Here is a 20,966-nt window from a genome sequence, read left to right as displayed (position 1 = left end):
TTAACCATTCAATTCTCAGATATTGACCAGTGGAACAAGGTAATTGAGCAACTAGGAACACCATGTCCTGAATTCATGAAGAAATTGCAACCTACAGTAAGAAACTATGTGGAGAATCGGCCCAAGTATGCAGGACTCACCTTCCCCAAGCTCTTTCCAGATTCCCTCTTCCCAGCGGACTCTGAGCACAATAAACTCAAAGGTATGCCCATCAGGGAAAATTTCAGAATTACTATGAGGGCGATGGCCTAAATAATGGTAGGGACAAATGATAGAGACACCTCTCTTTAACTTGAACTACCTCAATTTAAGGAGTATTTTTTAAAGATTTTTAAAATTATTATTATTATTATGTTGACTAAGAGCATGTGATCAAGGATTTTAGAATTGTGTGGATATTCAGAGGGAAAGATAGTAATAAAGGATGTGACAGTGGTATGGGTAAACTATGTCATGAGGCTTATTTGGAATCTCAAAATTCTTTTGCAGTGTAACTCTAAAAGACCAATGTGATACACATTGAAGTCATTGTTCCAATTCTTTTTATTACCCTGGGGAATATTTCCAACACAGTTTTTGGTTGTGAAATCTTGGAGATGCTGGTGTTTTGAGTTTTTTAATTTGTATTTTATAGAATGTTCAACCACTATTTTTTCAGAGTGACAAATGAGATTTACTTACACATTTTATATTCAATAGAAATATTTTCATTAATAAGTAGTTCTTACTACTACTATGTCTGTAGTTAAGAACTTCAGTAACAAATCTTAGTTTCTTCACCCACAAAACTTGGATAATAATGCCTTAGTCATAGGATTAGAGACAAGGGATAAATTTGGCAATGTTTAAATATATACTATAAATAATATTCTATTTCTTATTTTTATTTAGAACATTTAGAGAACTGATTTTGAAACAAATTTGATTTTTTTCCTTGCCTGGGCTCAACCACTGTCCCTGAAAATCTGTGTGGACCTGGATGAGTAATCTAAACTATCTATACTTCCTTTAACAAATGAAAGTAGAAAGTATCTACCTTAGGATCGTTGGGAGGATTAACTGAGTAAATATTTTGTCAAGTGCTTAGAACAATGCCTGCCTCACAGTAAATACTCAATAGCTGTTAGACATTTAAAAAAACATAATAATTATTATTTAAAATGTAACTGTATCTATCAAAAAAGAAAAAGTGGTGCTATCTCCCAGGTCTTATCATCCCCAGACTTTTATCTCGTGGGTTTTAAGTGCGCAGCGTCATTCCTGTGTTCGTGACAGCTTTATTGCATGGTTGGGTTTCTTCCTTCAGTTGGCTGCACAGTCAATGGCAACAGACTAAATGATTACTAAATATGCTGCTTTTAAGATCAACACTGCCTATATACAGATTGAAGAAGAGCTAATACTCCAAATAGAGATTTGAAGAATTTAATGTTTTTATGATGCTAATTGACAAGTCAGGCAAAAGTAATCCCTTTATATGAAGACACTTGTCGTATAACAATGTGGGGATGATAAAAGCCCTGATCAAATTATTTGAGATAATGACAGCACTTGTAGAAAAACCACTAAATAAAATACCACGCTTCATAATGTAATTCCGACTTTCTTGAGCTTTTTTGTTTTCAATCATTTTCAATCTCTATGATTATAGTATTTTTATAAATTATATGCTAGTTTATATATTTATAATTATTTAAGATGATTTTAATATAAAAAATTGGTAAATTATAAGGAATTATACAAATAATCAGAGAGAAGAATTCTTTCTATTGTTACTTAAAAAGAGCATAAAACATTTACAAATAAAACAATGAGAGAGGAGAAATTGAAACATTTTCTTCCTCCTCATTTTGTTCCCTTCAAATAGTATTGGTCATTGTTTTTGAGAGAGATTCTTTGGTATTACTATAGTTCATGCCCCTACTGATGAGGAGTCCATTCCAACCCTTACCCATTCTAAGAGCAGAAACATGGAGGGTTTGATGGGAGAATCTGTGGGAGGTGGGTGTGTGTGTCTAGGTATAAAATCAGTTACAAATCAAAGAGATCTTTGAATCAATGAAATGAATAAATCTACCCCTGTTGGGCCATTAGAGGGAGTCATGGAACAAATAAAATATTTTTCCCATAAAATTTTTGAATCAGATTGGAGCTGTATTTTCTGTAAAATTTTATATCTTCAGAGATTGAAAACTAGGTGTCTTTTTGCACTGTTGTTAAATAATTATACTTACTTACTATTATTAATTATACTTACTGATTGTATTTACTGATATACTTACTTACTGATTATCACCATTTGTTTATTTTTTGGCCTCTCTGATACCTCACACTGTAGCTGACACAGAGTAGACATTTAGTATTTTAAAAACTGAACTAGATCAGCATGGTTGCTGACCTATGTGTGGATTCTTACTCTCAGATCTGTCCTCTCCTGTCTATCCTCGCAGCTTCTCCCCCGTTAAAACCTTCATCATCTCTCCCATCCTCAAAAAAGTCACTCCTGACCTCCTTGTCTCCCTCTAGACAATACTTTATCCATTTTTTTCCTTCTCAGAAAAGCTTTTAAAAAGAGCAAACTGCATCCACTTTATCTGCTTCCTTTTAAAAAACTTCATTCTTTCCCATTTATTTTTAATTACATTTTTAATTTCCCATTTATTTATTTATTTATTTATTTTAATTTTTTTATTTTTTATAAACATATATATTTATCCCCAGGGGTACAGGTCTGTGAATCACCAGGTTTACACACTTCGCAGCACTCACCAAAGCACATACCCTCCCCAATGTCCATAATCCCACCCCCCTCCCCCCAACCCCCCCCCCCCCGCAACCCTCAATTTGTTTTGTGAGATTAAGAGTCACTTATGGTTTGTCTCCCTCCCAATCCCATCTTGTTTCATTTATTCTTCTCCTACCCACTTAAGCCCCATGTTGCATCACCACGTCCTCATATCAGGGAGATCATATGATAGTTGTCTTTCTCTGCTTGACTTATTTCACTAAGCATGATAACGCTCTAGTTCCATCCATGTTGTCGCAAATGAAAATCCCATTTAATTACATTTATTTTTAATTTATTTTATTTTAGTTACCTCCTCAGAGGTAACTATTATTTTCAGTTTGTTGATTATTCATGTGGACCTTTTCTATACATTTATATACATTAATAGGAAGAGAGGGAAATTTTATTGGGAAGGGGCAGATGTACACAAATGGTAACATGATCTGTGGATTTTTCTTGCAACTTCATTTTTTTTGCTTAATAACATGTTCATGTTCATATAAATCTACCTCGTTCTTTTAAACTGCTAACTACAATTCCATGGTACATTTGGACCATAGTTCTTTTTTTTTTTTTTTTTTTTTTGCTCTTTAGATGGAAATTTGACTGTTTAAAGTTATTTTTTTATTCCATAACCAACGCTGCAGTGAACATCCTTTCTGTATTTTTTTCATGAACATGCACTATTGTTTCTCTAGGCTATATACCTTAAAGTGGAACTGATGGGTCGTAAGGTATTCACATGTAAAATTTTTAATGGATAGTCCGAATTTGCCTCATAAAAATATTTATCAATGTATAATGTACAACATGAATGAACTTACCCAGTGTTAGTCAATATCATGCCACCTTTACTTTTTAATCTGATGAATAAAAATTATTTCCTTGTTTCATTTTGCATTTCCCTAGTCACTTGGTGAAGTTGCTTGATGTTTGGAAAGAAGGTGCTAGCTTATCTTTGTTTTCTTAATTTCCTCCTCCCTTCAACAAATCTTCCTGTCAAAGTCAAAATTTTACTAACTGTTTCTCTCACTCATCCTTTCAGCCAGCCAAGCCAGGGACTTACTGTCAAAGATGCTAGTGATCGACCCAGCAAAAAGAATATCGGTGGATGACGCCTTACAGCATCCTTACATCAATGTTTGGTATGACCCTGCCGAAGTGGAGGCGGTAAGTAGGCTCATTGACTTTCCTTCCTCAGACAAATCAGAGTAACCAGGTGCTCAGTGTGGAGAACTGCAAGAGAGTCAGAAACCAAAAGCACACATGAAGGACTCCATGCAATTCCTAAGTTACAAAGTTATTACCTTCCCCTCTAAGAGTTATTTCTTTTACCATACATGTATTTTTTTTTAAAAAATATTTATTTATTTATTTATTTGACAGAGATACAGTGACAGAGGGAGTGTGCTCCTTCTTCAGGATTTTCCATGAGAGATGATGATTTATTTAGTACAAAAAGCCTTAGCCATCCATGAAACACAACCATTTGTTTTTGCTAAATTGTTAACATGTCCTGTATTTCCTTTTTTTAATTCCCAGCTCTCCTGATACAAACTAAGTAGCAGAAATCATAATAGAGAATAAATTGCTTTGCCTCTCTTTCCTTGGTAAGATGCCTGTCATTAGTTAATGCGGCACTACAAACATTTTCCAGAGGGAGTTTTCACCAGGCCATTGGTGACTTTGTGAAACCTCACACAGATTAGATGAGAAAAAATCGGTAGTCCAATGCAGAGTATTTCAAGTTTATTCTAAATTTACTGCCATAGTAAGATGAACCTCCACATTATAAATCTAGGCAGAGTTTAGGAATTTTCTCAGAAGCATCACTTTATCACTTCTTCTTCTTCTTCTTTTTTTTTTTTTTTTTACTCTTTCAATCCATCCAGTATCATCTCACCCATCTCTTTCTTATATCTTTGCCTTTCCCTTTTCTGTATGGAGACAAGACTAAGGGTTGTTGTTCCCCACGTGTCTTCTATATGCTTCCTAATGGGAAAGTCCTTTTGTCCCTCTTCTAAATGTTACCATCAACAATGTTAGCTTCTTCTCAAAGCCTCAATATCCCAAATTCTTAGAATACCTCTCTGCTAAATGATATATTTTTTAACATAACAACTTCAAATTACTTTGCTTGAATGGGTTTTTAACATTCGATTTGAAATACTCTCTTTGCTTGTTTTCTCATGTCTTTCTCTGTACAAAGTATTCTTTCTTGAGCATAGTTTTGCTTTGTTTCAGCTTCCTTTTGTTTTATTGTGCACTTGCCCATGTCAAGATGCAAAATTCAAACTGACATAATTCTTACCCCTTCATCCTTCACTGGGGAAGTGAGAGCTGACAGATAGGAGAGAAGATTAGGGAGAATTAAACTTTATAAACATAATATTCAAGAAACTACTTTCTATAGTAGTCCAATCCTTATACATTCAAAAATTTTAGAGAAAACACTTCAGTGATAAATGAGTCTCTCAAGTGTGGAAACTGGGGTATAATATTCCTTGGTGACATTTTCTTAAAATCTGTTCTCTTAAGCAGTTTTATACTGATAGTGACTTTTCACTTTGCTTAGAATTTTTAGTCATCTGATTTGATTCTTACAAAAAAAAGTCCTAATATTTTTATGGATAAAAGAATCACTTTTAGTCTCCCACTCTTGGGAAGTACTTTCAAAGATGCTTTTGGGACAGAATGAGGTAATGAAATAAGAGAGAGTACGATGTGTATATATGTGGAAGGTAAGTGTAAACATTTTCTCGTGGATAATTTTCAAGAAAATACTTTAGGTTATATTGATAAAAATTTTAGGCAAACAAATTATTTGAAATTGCTGCTCCTCATTTATTTTGATCATTCAAATCATATGGTGTCTTTATTTTTTCTTAGATCTATTGTAATATGTGTAATCTGTTTTTAATAGATGGTAACCCAGAGTTTAATTGCAATAGTAAAGTCTGCATTTGTAATTCACTTGTGATTATGTTGCCTATAAAAGAGACAGTTGTTTAGAATCTATAACAACATATTAATGAATAGCATCAGTGAGTTTTTAAAATTTGACTTTTTATGAAAAATTTCTTTGAAGGATAAAAAGGTAAGATTTAGAGCACTAAAGTGGCTAGAGCTCTTTTCTCCCTCATTTCAATATTGTCATCCTGGGGAATGGATAGTAACAACGTTTAAGATGTGAATTTTAGGGGAAGGATTTGATAGATCCAGAAGATTTTGGAAAAGGGATCACTTAATGCAAAACATTTAGATTGGTCATACAAGGGTAAACATGTTTCACATCTAGACATGTTGCAGTGAATAGTCAGAATCCTGACCGCAGGGCAAGGATAATTTATTATTCTATAAAACGTACTATAGAAGTCACAACTAGGAAGAGACAGATCCTAAAGATGCTAGAAGCAGTGTTCAACTATGCTTTCTGCAATACACTTAGACATAATGCCTTTGTTAGTGCATGTTAACATGCATTTAAAGTAAACATTTCTTTCTTTATGAATGCATGACAAAGCTATAATTTCAAAGATATATTTTCTGCATTTTGCAAAATAAACTCTGGTGTGTTCTATAATCTAAGCAAATGGAAATATTGAATAATCAGAATTTCCATGATTAGAAGCCATCCAGGATATCCAGGCTCAAGAAGCCTTCAAGTAACTCACATGATGTTTAGAGAGAAGAAAATGCAAAGATGAGAGGAGAGAAAAAAAATATGTTACATCGAAAGAAAATAGAGGCAAGGGGAGAAGGATAAAGAAGAAAGTGCAAGAGAATGTGATGTTTTGGGGAAAAATGGGAAGGAGAGGAGAGAAATGCTATGTGTACTAATCTATTCATCATACTACAAGCTGTCTTATCACCTGTTTCCAAAAGTGCCAACATACTTAGATGAAAAGAGAAGAGCTTATGAATGCTGTCATAACTCTAAGAGAGAAAATAATTCATGCGGCCATGAAGTTGGGGAATTTAAAAATTGAATGCCAAGGTTAATGGTGATCTGTGTAATAGTGCATAAAGAGTTTTAAAGTTACAACTGCTCAAATTATTAGCAACTTCTTATTCAAATAATGTTCAGAGTAACAAAAGAATGGGCCCCAAACAGAGTGCAAAGGCCACATCTAGTGTCAATCCTTTTTCACAAAAAAGTTGGAAGGCATTCTAACTCTGGTTCAATATTCATCAAGAGAACAAAAACATTATAATACAAATGCAATTTATTCAGTTGAGTGCATCTTCACAGATATGAAAAATGGGGTAGGTTGAAATTTCTGCTTTCCCACTTACTGGCTGGCCTTGATTAAGTTTTTTAAGCTTTCTGCAACTCAGTTCTCTTAACTCAGAATGGGGATCATGCATACTTCCTTCACAGTGTTTCTCTGAGAATATAAAGCATAATGTGCTCAGTACAGGACTACCGTCAGTACTGACAGGACTACCGTCAGTAAGGATCATATAAATTTTTCTTATTATTATTGCTGTTGTTACTATAAAGAATTTTACATGCAAGCCTCAACTACCTTTTGATATTTGGAAAGATAAATATATTTAGTAAAAAAGACCAGCTGGCCAATAAACTACAGAAGTATTGTACAACATTAAAAAATATATACAACATTTAAAAAAAAAGTATGTAGCTCCTACAAGATTTTAAAATGCTGGTCCTTTTCTTGCCTGATATATGCCCACTTCTACCTTGTCAAATGTAAGAGAATTTGGTGCCATTTATTTAAGCCCAAATAGAGGCACATTATATAGTTCATAAATCCTTGTAATTATCTTTATGAAACTAGAGGATATTCAGGACTGTTTGGGGAATCACTTTAAATATCTTCTCCGTGCTCTGTTAAAGGAACAGTGAGGATCAGTTGCCTTATTTCTACCAGATTCTTGAGTGTAGAAATTCTGTTAGAAAACAGGGTTGTTTTCACTTTGCAACCTCTGAGAATAGAGATATAGAGGCACTTCAGGTGCATTATCATGGACTGCAAGCCGAGTAAGAGTTGGTTAACTGTGTTTCAGGACATATAAACAGGGAATTTAAGAAGAATATGAAATGTGACCCTTTTTAAAGCAGACTTTTATTTTTTTATTATTTTATTTTATTTTTAAAGATTTTATTTATTTGACAGACAGAGATCACAAGTAGGCAGAGAGGCAGGCAGAGAGAGAGGAGGAAGCAGACTCCTGGATGAGCAGAAAGCCTGATGCGGGGCTTGATCCCAGGACCCCGGGATCATGACCTGAGCCGAAGGCAGAGGCATTAACTCACTGAGCCACCCAGGCGCCCCTAAAGCAGACTTTTATTTTCCTCAGAAATTCTAGAGCACCCTGAGGAAGGTTTTTGTAGTTGTTCTGCATTGCTATGGCGGTGAGGGAGAGAAAGAGACAAAGAGCAGGTGAGGGAAGGGAGGGACACTTGATACGTTCAGCAACTCAACCAAAGACCTCAAAAGTCATCCCCATAAGGAAGCCAATTAAAAATGTAGGGGGGCAGAGAAGGACATTTGTTTATCTTGGTTCATGACAGAAAGGAAGGATCAGGACCTGACACTAGAACCATCTTCTAAGATGGGACTGATACTGGGGACCAGGCTCCTGAGAAGCAGTGTTCAGCCACATCCACTGTTGTGTTGAAGGCCTTGCCTCAGAGAGCCTTAGATACAGTCCTCAATGGTCAAAACGTTATTCTGGAAATCTGGACAGAGGGGTAGTTTGGTCAGTCAGGCAGTTGGTATCTAAGAATTCTTTTCTCTAGTGGGAAAGCCCTGGAGACTTGAGAATCCAGAAAAGTGCTGGCAGGCAACACAGGGCCTTCCATATGGTAGCTGAGTCAAAGTTCCAGGAGGGAACGCTAGAACAGAGGCATGGAACGTGGACCCAGGGCTGAGGAGATTGAGGAGAGAGGCTGGACATGTTTTGGTTGAGAATATAAATACACTTTTCATCCTTATAGAGACCAAAGAGATGGTGTGATTAATCCAAGCCGTCTGGATAGAATATGATTAAGAAGGCAAGGTAGCACTGAGTTTGTTTATTATTTCTTACCTAATTCAAAATTAATCTGAGACTTGGGACAGGCTGGGTGGGAATTTAATCTACCTGTACAAATCTTGAGTTAAACCATCTGGTCTTCAGATTCCCAGTGAGTGTATAACCCCAGAAACAGATTTTACATATTTTAGCATATTACATATTTTAGCACTGGAGTTCAATTAAAATAACCACTTAGAAAAATATAAGCCCCAAATAGTCAGTAATGTTACACATTACTGTTTGTAACATAAGGTAATTAATAGAGTCTTAAGCGTTTTATTGACATTATTATTTACTATGCATTCCTTTAGGGACTATGTTATTTTTTGCCTCCAGTGAAAGGATTTATGGGAACAAGCTAACCTGGCTACGTTAAGCTCTTTTATTGCAAGGCCATCATAGATTTCCTGCTCTTTGAAGAAAGTTACTACTTGACATTGTTTTAGCCATCTTCTTGTCTGCCATTGTATCTTATCAGTCATTACCAAAGAAAACACATGGAAAGCATCATCAACCATACAAGAAATATGCATTTTTTTAATCTAGTTGTAACATAGATATGCAAATTTTCTTTTATTTTTTAAAGTCCCACTTCCTTTTTTTTTTTTTTTTAATTGAAGTATAGTTGACACACAGTATTACATTAGTTTCAGGTATGCAACATAGTGATTCTGCAAGTCTATGCATTATACTACAAGTGTAGCTACCACCTGTTACCATATGCTATTACAATATCATTGATTATAGTTCCTGTGCTGCACTTTTGTCATTATGACTTACTCATTCCGTAACAGGAGGCCTGTATCTCTCACTTCCTTTCATTCATTTTGCTCAACCCCCAAACCTTTCCCTTCTGGCAACTATCAATTTGTTTTCTCATTTATTAGTCTGTTTCTGCTTTTTGTTTGTTTCTTTACTCATTTGTTTTTATAGATTTCACATATAAGTGAGATCACATGGTATTTCTCTTTCTCTGTCTGACTTCCTTCACTTAGCATAATACCTGCTAGGTCCATCCATTTGTCTCAAAAGGCAATCTCTCATTCCTTTTTTATGGCTATGTAATATTCCTCTATGTGTGTATGTGGGTGCATTTACATACCACATGTTCCTTGTCCATTTCTCTGTTGGTGGGTATTTAGGTTGCTTCCATATTTTGGCTATTGTGTAATATTGCTATGAACATAAGGATTCATATATCTTTTCAAATCAATGTTTTCATTTTCTTTGGGCAAATACCCAGTAGAGGAATTACTGAATCATATGATATTTCTATTTTGTTTAAAGATTTATTTATTTGTTTATTTATTTGAAAAAGATTTATTTATTTACATGAGCAGGGGAAGGAGCGAGAGATAGGGATAGGGGAAGCAGACTCCCTGCTTAGCTAGACCAGAGCTCAGTCTCACAACCCTGAAATCATGATCAGAGCTAAGACCAAGAGCTGGAAACTTAACCAACGGAGCCACGCAGGCATCCTTAGTATTTATATTTTTAATTCTTCGAAGAATCTCCATAATGTTTTCCACATTGGCTGCACCAATTTATTTCCCACCAACAGTACATGAAGGTTTTTGTTTCTCCATATCTGGTCTAAAACCTGTTGTTTCTTGTGTTGTTCCTTTCAGCAATTCTGAGAGGTGTTGAGGTGATATCTCATTGTGGTTTTGATTTGCATTTCTCTAATATATTAGTGATATTGAGAATCTTTTCATGTGTCTATTGGCCATCTTTATGTCCTCTTTGGAAAAATGTCTTTCTTTCTAAAGAATCACAAGTATTATGCCAAACAGATAGTCTTGGCATAACAGTAGTTCTCATTGGATTTTTAATTGAATGTGCATACTTTCTTTTATATGTCACTTCTTCAGTTGTTATATGATTGATGAGGAGGCTAAATCTTGTTAACCCAATGTTGGACAATGTGTATTTAGGGAGTATGAGGGATTCAGCCATTTGCTTTCATTTAGGTTGTTTTAATTCTACTCTGCTATTGCCCATTAGGTAAAATACATCAAAAAGAAAAAAAAAATCTTTCTTCTCACCCACCTCTCATTTCTTCTTTGTCTTTTCTTTTCTTCTTGGCCTTTTCTCTTTTCTTATTCAGCTCCTATGGAGCTGTTCATACACCCTTTGATTATTCGTTAACAATTTAATATTCATTCATTCATTCCACAAATGTCATTGAATCCAAACTGTGGTAGCCCACTGACCTACAGGTGCTGGTAATTCAGCAGTGAATTTAAAAATGAAAACAAGTTCCTGCTTTCATTGATGTTGGTAGGCTTTTATTCTGTCAACAATTAATGGGAATTTTTACTGATTGGGAATCTTATAACTTATCATCTCTGGACATAATCCTCTCAAATATGGGTCATCTATCTTATTTGACTATTTAACTTATTTCGTGTATAATTTTCTGAATGTAAGAAGAATCTGTAATAACTTGTCTCTGTCAATGTTAACCAGTTATAACTAAATCCAAATGACTATCTTCTATAATCTTTAGCTAGATGTATATCAATTGCTTTGAATTATACTCAACAAATCATGTTCATCTACCTTTAGCTATAATTTAAAAAAAAGCTATTTGGCTTTGAATATAAATCAATGCCCTGACTAGGTTTTACTAATTGAAATGCATAGGTTATTATTGAATAATCAAAGAATCCTGAAGTTGGCGTCCGAAGCTTTAGAAAGACTTCATTTATTATTTAAAGTATTATTTAAAGATTCATCTAAAAATGTATTAACTATCTGGAGACTTCAGACAAAAATCAACTGGTTGAGAATGATGTTGGGGGATTATTCTCATTCTCTACTTCTTATTCTCTTAAATATATTTTTATTTATTTTTTTAAAAAACTTTTTATTTTTTATAAACATATATTTTTATCCCCAGGGGTACAGGTCTGTGAATCGCCAGGTTTACACACTTCACAGCACTCACCAAAGCACATACCCTCCCCAATGTCCATAACCCCACGCCCCTTCTCCCAACCCTCCTCCCCCCAGCAACCCTCAGTTTGTTTTGTGAGATTAAGAGTCACTTATGGTTTGTCTCCCTCCCAATCCCATCTTATTTCATTTATTCTTCTCTTGAATATATTTTTATAGTAAAAACTAATATCATGTCTTAACTTCCTTAAACCTACTTTATGAATGACTTGTTGTTTGTATTATCTTTATCTTCATTAACTGTGGCTTAGCCAGTCATCTTCTTCTAAATTCTTGTTAGTTCACAAATTGCTAAAACAACGTGGAAGGGTAGGCCTATGAATATATTCAATTATAAATGCATTAAATGAATTCTGCTAGACCCAGAGTGTATATAAATTTAGAAATAAGAAAAAATATAGGCTTCCATGAATATGAATTTGATGCATCTACTGTTCAAACAGTTCATCAGTAGTAGTCCACTTTTTGGCAATAAACCACTGAATAAAATGCATATGTGTTTGCTTTAAATATTTTATAATCTCTTTATTAAATCAGTTGAGTTTAACACTGTTGTGCTAAACGTGGAGTATCTAGAAGAGATGATTTAAATGAGTTATAAAGGAAAACAGTTTTCTGCATAGGCTGTTTTACTCCCATTGAGAGGAAAGGGGATTATCCTCTTTGTAGCTGACATTTTTCTGTGTTGAATCATATCAAAAGGTTAGGGCATGTCCTGAAGACAGCTTCTGAAGAAGTCATCAGTCTGAAATTCAGAAGCCATTGTTTTTGTTTCCTATTTCCCCCACAGGATACAGACACATGCTTAAACAGTTAATAGATGTTATTTTTGTTTGCCTTTGGAGTGCTTGAGAAGGAAGCATTTTGGACATAAAGTGTATTATAAAACATTTAATAGTAGCTCTCAAATTGTGGAAAAGAACTTTTAAGTATTTAAACAAATATAACCTGCAACGTTTGAGTTACTTCAAAAAACTTTTTGTAGCAATCTGAAAATTTTTTTGAGGATGAAAAATTACATTTCACTAAAATAAAAAGAATCACAATGTCTCTTAACATTTAAAAGTCATTGCCTCCATTGCTTTGCATTAAAGAAAAACATAAATGGTGCAATTGTCTCTGAGTATGACTGAGGATTTTATTAGTGATCTTATTACTAGTTTGCTTCTTGACACTATACAGCTACACCCACTTTTAGAAAGAAATTAAAAATAAATCCCTCCCCCCTTTTTAGATCCTTGCAATCATGTGTTTTCTCCTTGAGATTAACTCGGAAAGCTTACAGCTTTTTTCTTTTACACTTATAACCAGACATATCTGTATATGATAAACCACATGAATTGAATTTTCTCAAGGAAGTTCTATATGGAACTTTTATAAGGAGAATTGCTTTCTTTCTTTTTATTTATTTATTTATTTGTTTGTGTGTTTGTTTTTATTTGGGAGATAGGGAGAGAACACAAGAGAGGGCAGGGGGAGTAGAAGGGAGAAACAGGCTCCCCCCGACAAGGAGCCCCACCCAGGACTCAATCTCAGGACTCTGGAATCACAACCTGAGCTGAAGGCAGATGCTTAACTGACTGAGCTATCCTGGCGCCCTGAGAATTACTTTCAAAAAGACTTCTCAGATTGTTTCTAGCAATTTAAAAACATTGAACAAATATTATGTGTAAGTTCTCTTAAATATTTTTTATAAGTAGAACAACTTACCTCATTTCAGAGCAGGGAGAAGAACAACTAAAAATGGCACCTGAAATATTTAATGTTAGCAATTTCATTTCCATAGTATGATATAGCATTAACTATGGCGTTTTAAATTTGACAATCAGTCTAAATATTTCCCTAGTGCCCATCACTAGTCTGGTCTATACAGTAATCTGTATGCAATTCACGGTGACCCTATATTGTCAGGAGCTGGGAAGAGAAAGAGGTTACTGAGTAATGCCGTGAGGTGAAGTACCATTACGCTCTCCTCTCCTTCTAAAACTGCGAACATTTAAATTCTGTTTCTCAGACTAAATGTTCCTATGAATTCTTTTAAATATGATTTGTTCTCCTCACACAGAGTTAATAAACTGGCTGAATCCCTCTCTCAGCTGTTCTCTCCATCTGTCCTAACACAAGGACTACCTCTTTGAGTCTTATGATTTCTTATTATTATAGCATACAACATGCTGTGAAAAAGCTAGGGCAACACCCCGGCATGCTTAATTTGAGAAATAGCCTAGTGCCATCTATCTGTCATGGAAGACCCTTTTAGTGGGGAGCTGAACTCTGAGTAGGTTAGTTGTACTTGGAATGTCTATAAATTTAGAAATAAGTAGGAAGAAACGAGCAACAATGGATGTGAATTTGATGCACTGTAATTGTGTGTTTAATTTTAGAAAGAGCAATTCATATTTTGTGATTCTCATTTGCTTGGTGAAAGTTAAATCAATGTCTCTAATTTCTAATATCTGCCATTTGCAGAATTCTAAATTTCCATCTGTTCATGCTGATGTATTCTTTCAGCAGTAAAATGTGAGCAATTTACTAATTGCCTTCCAGAGAAAATATAACTTGCATTGCATTTCACATGCCCAGTGCCTCAGCTGTTACAGTGAAGATATCTTTTGAATCACACTGGAATTGTTTTGATGCCATGTATTATGTTGGTAGGAGCTTGTCAAAATGTTTGTTGTACATAGATTTAGCCACCTGCTCTTAGTGGCCCCCTTCTCTACATGACTTATAAGAAAAATAAGTACTTCACTCAGACACTAATTTATTTGTCTCTAATTTTAGCAAACTGTTCTGCTGAACAAAACGTTCTCCTTGATTTCAAATCATTGGGATATTCAAAATCCACTGAAAATATAGGATTCTTGAGTGTCAGACCTGGAGTAGTAGAATAATTCATTCTCAGGAGATACCTGTTTGTTGACTGGTAGAACCTATGCTCAGGTTTTTCTTTTCACATATTACATTGAGCCCTTTAGACAGTAAATAGTATTATTACTCTCTTGAATATACACACACCTCTGAAGGAGAATTCTTCTTGAAAGGTGGGGGGAAAGCAGAAATTATTTTTCCAGGATATTCCACGTCTGGTGTTCTTTAAGAGGCTGAGTCAAATGTTCTGTCAAGTTCTTTCAAACCTATAATTTTTTTTCTTCTCTCCTAGTTGATGTCTTAGGTATTTTGAGATCCATCTACTTAACTCAAGGGAATAGGCACTTATGAGGGTGTATGCATTTTCTTTTCTTTTTTTTTTTTTTAAGATTTTATTTATTTATTTATTTGAGACAGACAGACAGACAGAGATAGTGAGAGAGAGCACAGGCAGGGAGGAGAGGGAGAAGCAGGCTCCCCGCTAAGCAGGGAGCCCGATGTGGGGTTTGATCCCGGGACCCTGGGATCAGGACCTGAGCAGAAGGCAGATGCTTAACCCACTGAGCCACCCAGGCGCCCCCTGTATTTTCTTAATATTTTCATTCTGGAAAGAAGAGATTATTCAATTATGGCATCTGTCTAAGGGTGTCACAAAGTAGTATAATCCATAAACTGTGGGAGAAAAAGATATAATGTACTCCTCTTTCAGATCAGCTTCTTTTTTTTGTTTTTTAATATTTTATTTATTTGACAGAGAGATCACAAGTAGGCAGAGAGGCAGGCAGAGAGAGAGAGAAGGAAGCAGGCTCCCTGCTGAGCAGAGAGCCTGATGTGGGGCTCGATTCCAGGACACTGAGATCATGACCTGAGCTGAAGGCAGAGGCTTTAACCCACTGAGCCACCCAGGCGCCCCTAGATCTGCTTCTTAAGAGATAAGCAAAGAAGTCAATGTTGGAATTGTGAAGTGTTCTATTAATGAAAACTTACCAGTTTTTTACAGTAAGAACAAGAATACAAAGAGGAGGGAAAGAGTAGAGTAGGAGTAGGTCAGAAGAGAGGATCTCTATTCAACAGCTTTGCCTTGTAGAGGTCATAAAAATGGCTAATCTCTAAGATGCATAACCTATTTGGTAATTTGCATTCCTGCCTTATTTGTTCACCTGCAGTGTTGCTAAAATAATCAAATTAGACTGTTTCTTCACCACAATTTTTTGTGTTTCATAGAAGAATCCCTTCTAAACTACTGCATATTTAAATCCATGGGCAGCCCTAAGGCACTCCAACCCATCCTCTTATCATTAGGAGTGTGTTTAATATACAGCCTTTATTGATAAAGAAATGAATACTGCAGAAGTGGTAATGTTTTCTGCAAGGCCCATATGTTAATTATTACATAGAAACCTTGTGATTTCAAGATCACCTCATTTCTATTCCTAGTAGTAATGCTTATTAAGTGGATAGCCCTGTTTAAGTTTCTAAATCTGTTCTGGTTTGCTACTTAAAATGTTGTCTTTTCTTTTCAAGATTTTATTTATTTGACAGAGAGAGATCACAAGTAGGCAGAGAGGCAAGCAGAGAGAGAGAGAGAAGAGGAAGCAGGCTCCCTGCCCAGCAGACAGCCCGATGCGGGACTCGATCCTAGGACCCTGAGATCATGACCTGAGCTGAAGGCAGAGGCTCAACCCACTGAGCCACCCAGGCAGCCCCAAAATGTTGTCTTTTCTGTGTCTCTACAAGATTCAATGAGGTTTGCATGATAAACTTTTTAATAGTATATTCTCCTTTAAAAAAAAATCCCCAAATATACACATGCCCATCTTGCACAACTCCATGTCACAAGTGCTTAGTGCATCCCAGTCCTATGTTAAGCACTGCACCAAAGCTAAGATCACAAATGAGGGAAACAGTTCCCTGCCCTTTCCCTGGCCTCACAATCTAGCTTAGTAGTTTTCTTATTCTAGGATTCATTTACCACTAGAGATTCCTTGGATAGTTTTTTTAGAGCTTGTGAAAAAAGTCTTGAAATTTTATGTCTGTAATTATATGTGTACATCATCCTAGAGTATGCCCAGGGTAGTTCATAAGCATTATGACATTTTTAGAGATATTACCTCTGAATTTAACTCCAATATTTTAAAAAGCATCTGTCTACCACAGAAAAGTCTGAATGAGGGGGATACAAAATATGGGTAATTTACTGTTAGAGTTGACTATCCGTTACAGGCATAACTAAAAGAATTAAGGCACTGCTTAGAAAATCTCAGTTTATTTCCTTGAGATAATTCTTATTTGTAAGAAAAGATCTTTCATCTGTAAATATCCAACTTTTTTTAGGAAGGTATGTAGGGGGAAGTGACAGATCAATATAAAGCACTATGATTTCAGTTTTCAATTATTATGACTTTTAAATTTATTGACAATATGAAGAAGTTTCCTATGGCCCTTGGTAAATTTAAAATGTCCTTTTTTTTCTTCAAGAAATAGAAATTAGGGGCACCTGTGTGGCTCAGTGGGTTAAGCCTCTGTGATCGGCTCGGGTCACGATCTCAGGGCCCTCCCTCCTCAGCAGGGAGCCTGATTCCTCCTCTCTCTCTCTCTCTGCCTGCCTCTCTGCCTACTTGTGATCTCTCTCTGTCAAATAAATAAATAAAATCTTAAAAAAAAAAAAAAAGAAAGAAATAGAAATTAGCAGCTAGTGTCTATTTTCAAGTAGGTAGCCCCTCTCTTGTGCTATGAAGCTTTCAAGAGTTAATTTGGCAAATTTGTTTACAGCTTTGTGGTGGCGTTGTTCCATGGCGAGCGGTCGGTCAGCAGATTTCATGAGAATGGCGAGTCCGACTCTTATCCTGCTTCTACTTTGTTTCTCCTCATGAAGGATGTACTTCCTTTGCACTATCCGTTTTTCTCTGCTCTGTTTGTTCCAGAGATTTTTGTTTGCTTCTTTTTTTCCAAGAAGATGTTTATGTTGTGCATTGCAACATAAAAGTAAAACAAGTGAACAGGAAAGTCCATAAAATGGCATAACTTCTTCATTATGCAGGGGGATCATAGAGTTAAATCAGTCTACAATCTTGCATCAGAATTCATGCTTAGAGTTGTTTATACTATCAAGGTTAAGAGGTAAATTGAGAAGTTTCACATTCTGGGGAGGGGGGGAAATAATTAGCAAGTATGATCCTTAATGATGCTGAAAATATATGTGCAGTCATGTGAAAGCACTTATTAATCCTGTAGAATGTTTATCTTGACTTTTTTAAGCCCCAAATGAAAACTGCAGAGATGCAGTCAGCATGCCATTTAGAACTGTACAATAACTAAAAGTCTATGGACTGGAAGTTTGGGGAGCTGCAGGTGCAGGAAAAGGGTGGGCAGGAAGCATTCATGAGTGCTAAATCATGGTAACCTTCAGATTCAGGGAAAAGACTGGATCTGAACCTTTTCTTACCAACTGTAGAACCATTGCTTAGGCCCTAGGGCATCCATTATATGTGAGGAGAGAGTAAAATGGATTCAGCCAACAATGAGACAGAATATTGAAAAGGTTACACTCCCTTTTTATAAGTCTATTAAAAGTTTATGGTCTTGCACAGAGTATGTGATCTAATAAAATTATTATGTCCCTTTCTAATGGCAAGATAGTCATAAGAATGATGAAAACCACTTCCGTAACTTGGTGAAGGTTTAATAGGAGAATCAGGGTCATTTGTGGAATATTGGCCTATGGTATCTTGTGAAGGAATGAAATTTATTATTTTGAAAAATGTTTTTAATTCATAACCAAAAGAAATTCCCTCCAGCTTCTAATTCCAGGGAGAATCTGATTCCCATCTTTATGTGTTTTTTGAAAACTGAGCTCCTTTCATGTTCCTTTAAAAGTAGTGAGGGGTAAAATGCTATATGCCTCAGTCACTTTTTCTGAAAGTTTCTTAAGATGTTTGTTATTTTGGACTGAGTTCATCAGAAAAAACACTTTTGGTGACTGCTTCATGAAGTATGCCCCAGAAAGCTATTTTCATAGTAGGGCAAAGCAGGCTTGTTCATGGTCCTTGCTCCATTGCTTTGTGACTCCTGTTTCATCACAAAGAAGTTTATTATTGGCCATAATTTCTACACATACACTCACAGAAGATTTCTTAAACTCAACCACACAATAGAAGGCTTAGCAACCATCTAAGCAAAAAATTTGGCTTGCACTCAGCTTATTTATAATATTGTAGCATATAATGTAGCTTCTTCAAGCAACAACTAGAATGTTGACAATGGGAGAAAACAAAGAGCTACAAAATGTGGAGACCAAGATGATACAGGAAGATAATAGAGCACAATAGAGACCACTCAGGGTTTACAATGAGAAGACCCAGACTCAAGACTTCACTTTACCTTGGACAAGTTCACTTCATTTATTCCCTAATTTTTTTAAAATTTTTACTTGTTTATTTTTTTTATTTTTTATTTTTTTATAAACATATAATATATTTTTACCCCCGGGGGTACAGGTCTGTGAATCGCCAGGTTTACACACATCACAGCACTCACCATAGCACATACCCTCCCCAATGTCCATAACCCCACCCCCCTCCCAAACCCCCTCCCCCCAGCAACCCTCAATTTGTTTTGTGAGATTAAGAGTCACTTATGGTTTGTCTCCCTCCCAATCCCATCTAGTTTCATTTATTCTTCTCCTACCCCCTTAACCCCCCATGTTGCATCACCACTTCCTCATATCAGGGAGATCATATGATAGTTGACTTTCTCCGACTGACTTATTTCGCTAAGCATGATACCCTCTAGTTTCATCCACGTTGTCACAAAATGACACATGGCCATTGAAGACTCATTAATTATACTAATAAAAAGGACCTAGCCCCTGTTATTTAGTAACTTATAGCATGGTAGGATTGATAGATAAGTGAGAAATTATAACCACGCTGGTAAATCCTATGAAAAGATGCTATAGAAGCTAAAGGAATGATGTATTACCTGTCTTTTAGCAGACAAAGGAGGCTTTCAGGAGGACAAAATTCTTAAATAGGACCAGAAGATGGGTAAGACTTAACCAAATGAGAGGCAGGTGGAAGAGTATGACCTTCCTTCTAGTTAAAAAAAGTGGCCTTTTCAAATGCCAGAAGAGAAGAAAGACCTTCCTGTAGTCCATCTGAGGAACTGTGAAAATGCACTGTGATCAGGGATGAGAGTTGTGAGAAATGGAAGCAGAGACAAGGTCAGGAAGCACGGTGAAGTCATTCCCACCCAAAGGTAGGGGAGTGACTGGAGGAATATCATTCAGAGATGTGTGCTTTGGATAGACCATTCTTTCTCACTGGTGGGTTGATGAATATTAGTGAAAGACCAGTTAGGAAGCTAGTGAAGTGGTTAAGAGAAGAGATGATGGGGCTGGGGGTGGGGTGGGGAGGGCACCTGGGTGGCTCTGTTGGTTGGGTGGCTTACTCCTGGTTTCAGCTCAGGTCACAATCTCGGGTCCTGGGATTGAGTCCCACCTCAGACTCTGTGCTCAGCAGGGAGTTTGCTTGGGATTCTCTCTCTCTTCCTCTCCCTCTGTACCCCATACCACGCCCTGCATTCTCTCTCTCTCGTTCTCTCAAAAATAAATAAACTCTTTTAAAAAATGATGGTAAAATGAATGCTAAATGGCAGTGGGGATGAAGAAAAAACAACAAATTCGGAGATGTTTTTGGTGGTATAATTGTTGCAACTAACCTTTACCTATTAAATGTCCCAACAAACAATGTTTTAAGAGATAAGGTATTATATGTGAAAGTGGTCGGTAAACTTTGAAACCACTCAGTGTTACCAAAGAAGGACTTTTTAGCCTACAGTTGTGATTGAAATAATTAAAATATAACAGTTTAAACCTATATGATATAAGGGAAATAAAAATGTCATTCATTTCTATCTTATTAATAAAAATCTCAGAATTATTTTCTTTTTAAATTTGTCCTTAGACAATTTCATCACTGGCTGAAAAGGCATGTTCTGTTTGAAAAAAAATCCATCATGTGAAATGTATTAATTAAATAGAAAGATAGAGAAAATGTAATGTACCTACGTTAGTACATAGTCCTCTATGATCACATTTGTAAAGAAGAAACTTGAGCGGGTGCCTGGGTGGCTCAGTGGGTTAAGCCGCTGCCTTCGGCTCAGGTCATGATCTCAGGGTCCTGGGATCGAGTCCCGCATCGGTCTCTCTGCTCAGCAGGGAGCTTGCTTCCTCCTCTCTCTCTCTATGCCTGCCTCTCTGCCTACTTGTGATCTCTCTCTGTCAAATAAATAAATAAAATCTTTA

At 36.0% G+C, this 20,966-nt stretch overlaps 1 protein-coding gene across 12 annotated transcripts in view; it reads left to right on the top strand.

Moving 5' to 3' along the window:
- MAPK10 (mitogen-activated protein kinase 10) overlaps positions 1-20,966 on the top strand; it is a 593,666-nt gene that overhangs the window by 538,835 nt on the left and 33,865 nt on the right. For all 12 annotated transcript variants that reach the window (XM_059375288.1, XM_059375259.1, XM_059375269.1 and 9 more), the window contains 2 exons: positions 20-202; positions 3,834-3,958. In XM_059375288.1, coding sequence (XP_059231271.1) covers positions 20-202; positions 3,834-3,958 — 308 coding nt within the window. The remainder of the gene's footprint in view (positions 1-19; positions 203-3,833; positions 3,959-20,966) is intronic.

Source organism: Mustela nigripes, chromosome 1, assembly GCF_022355385.1.
Source record: "Mustela nigripes isolate SB6536 chromosome 1, MUSNIG.SB6536, whole genome shotgun sequence".
Classification (NCBI taxonomy): Eukaryota; Metazoa; Chordata; class Mammalia; order Carnivora; family Mustelidae; genus Mustela; species Mustela nigripes.
This window is presented reverse-complemented; position numbering and strand designations above follow the sequence as displayed.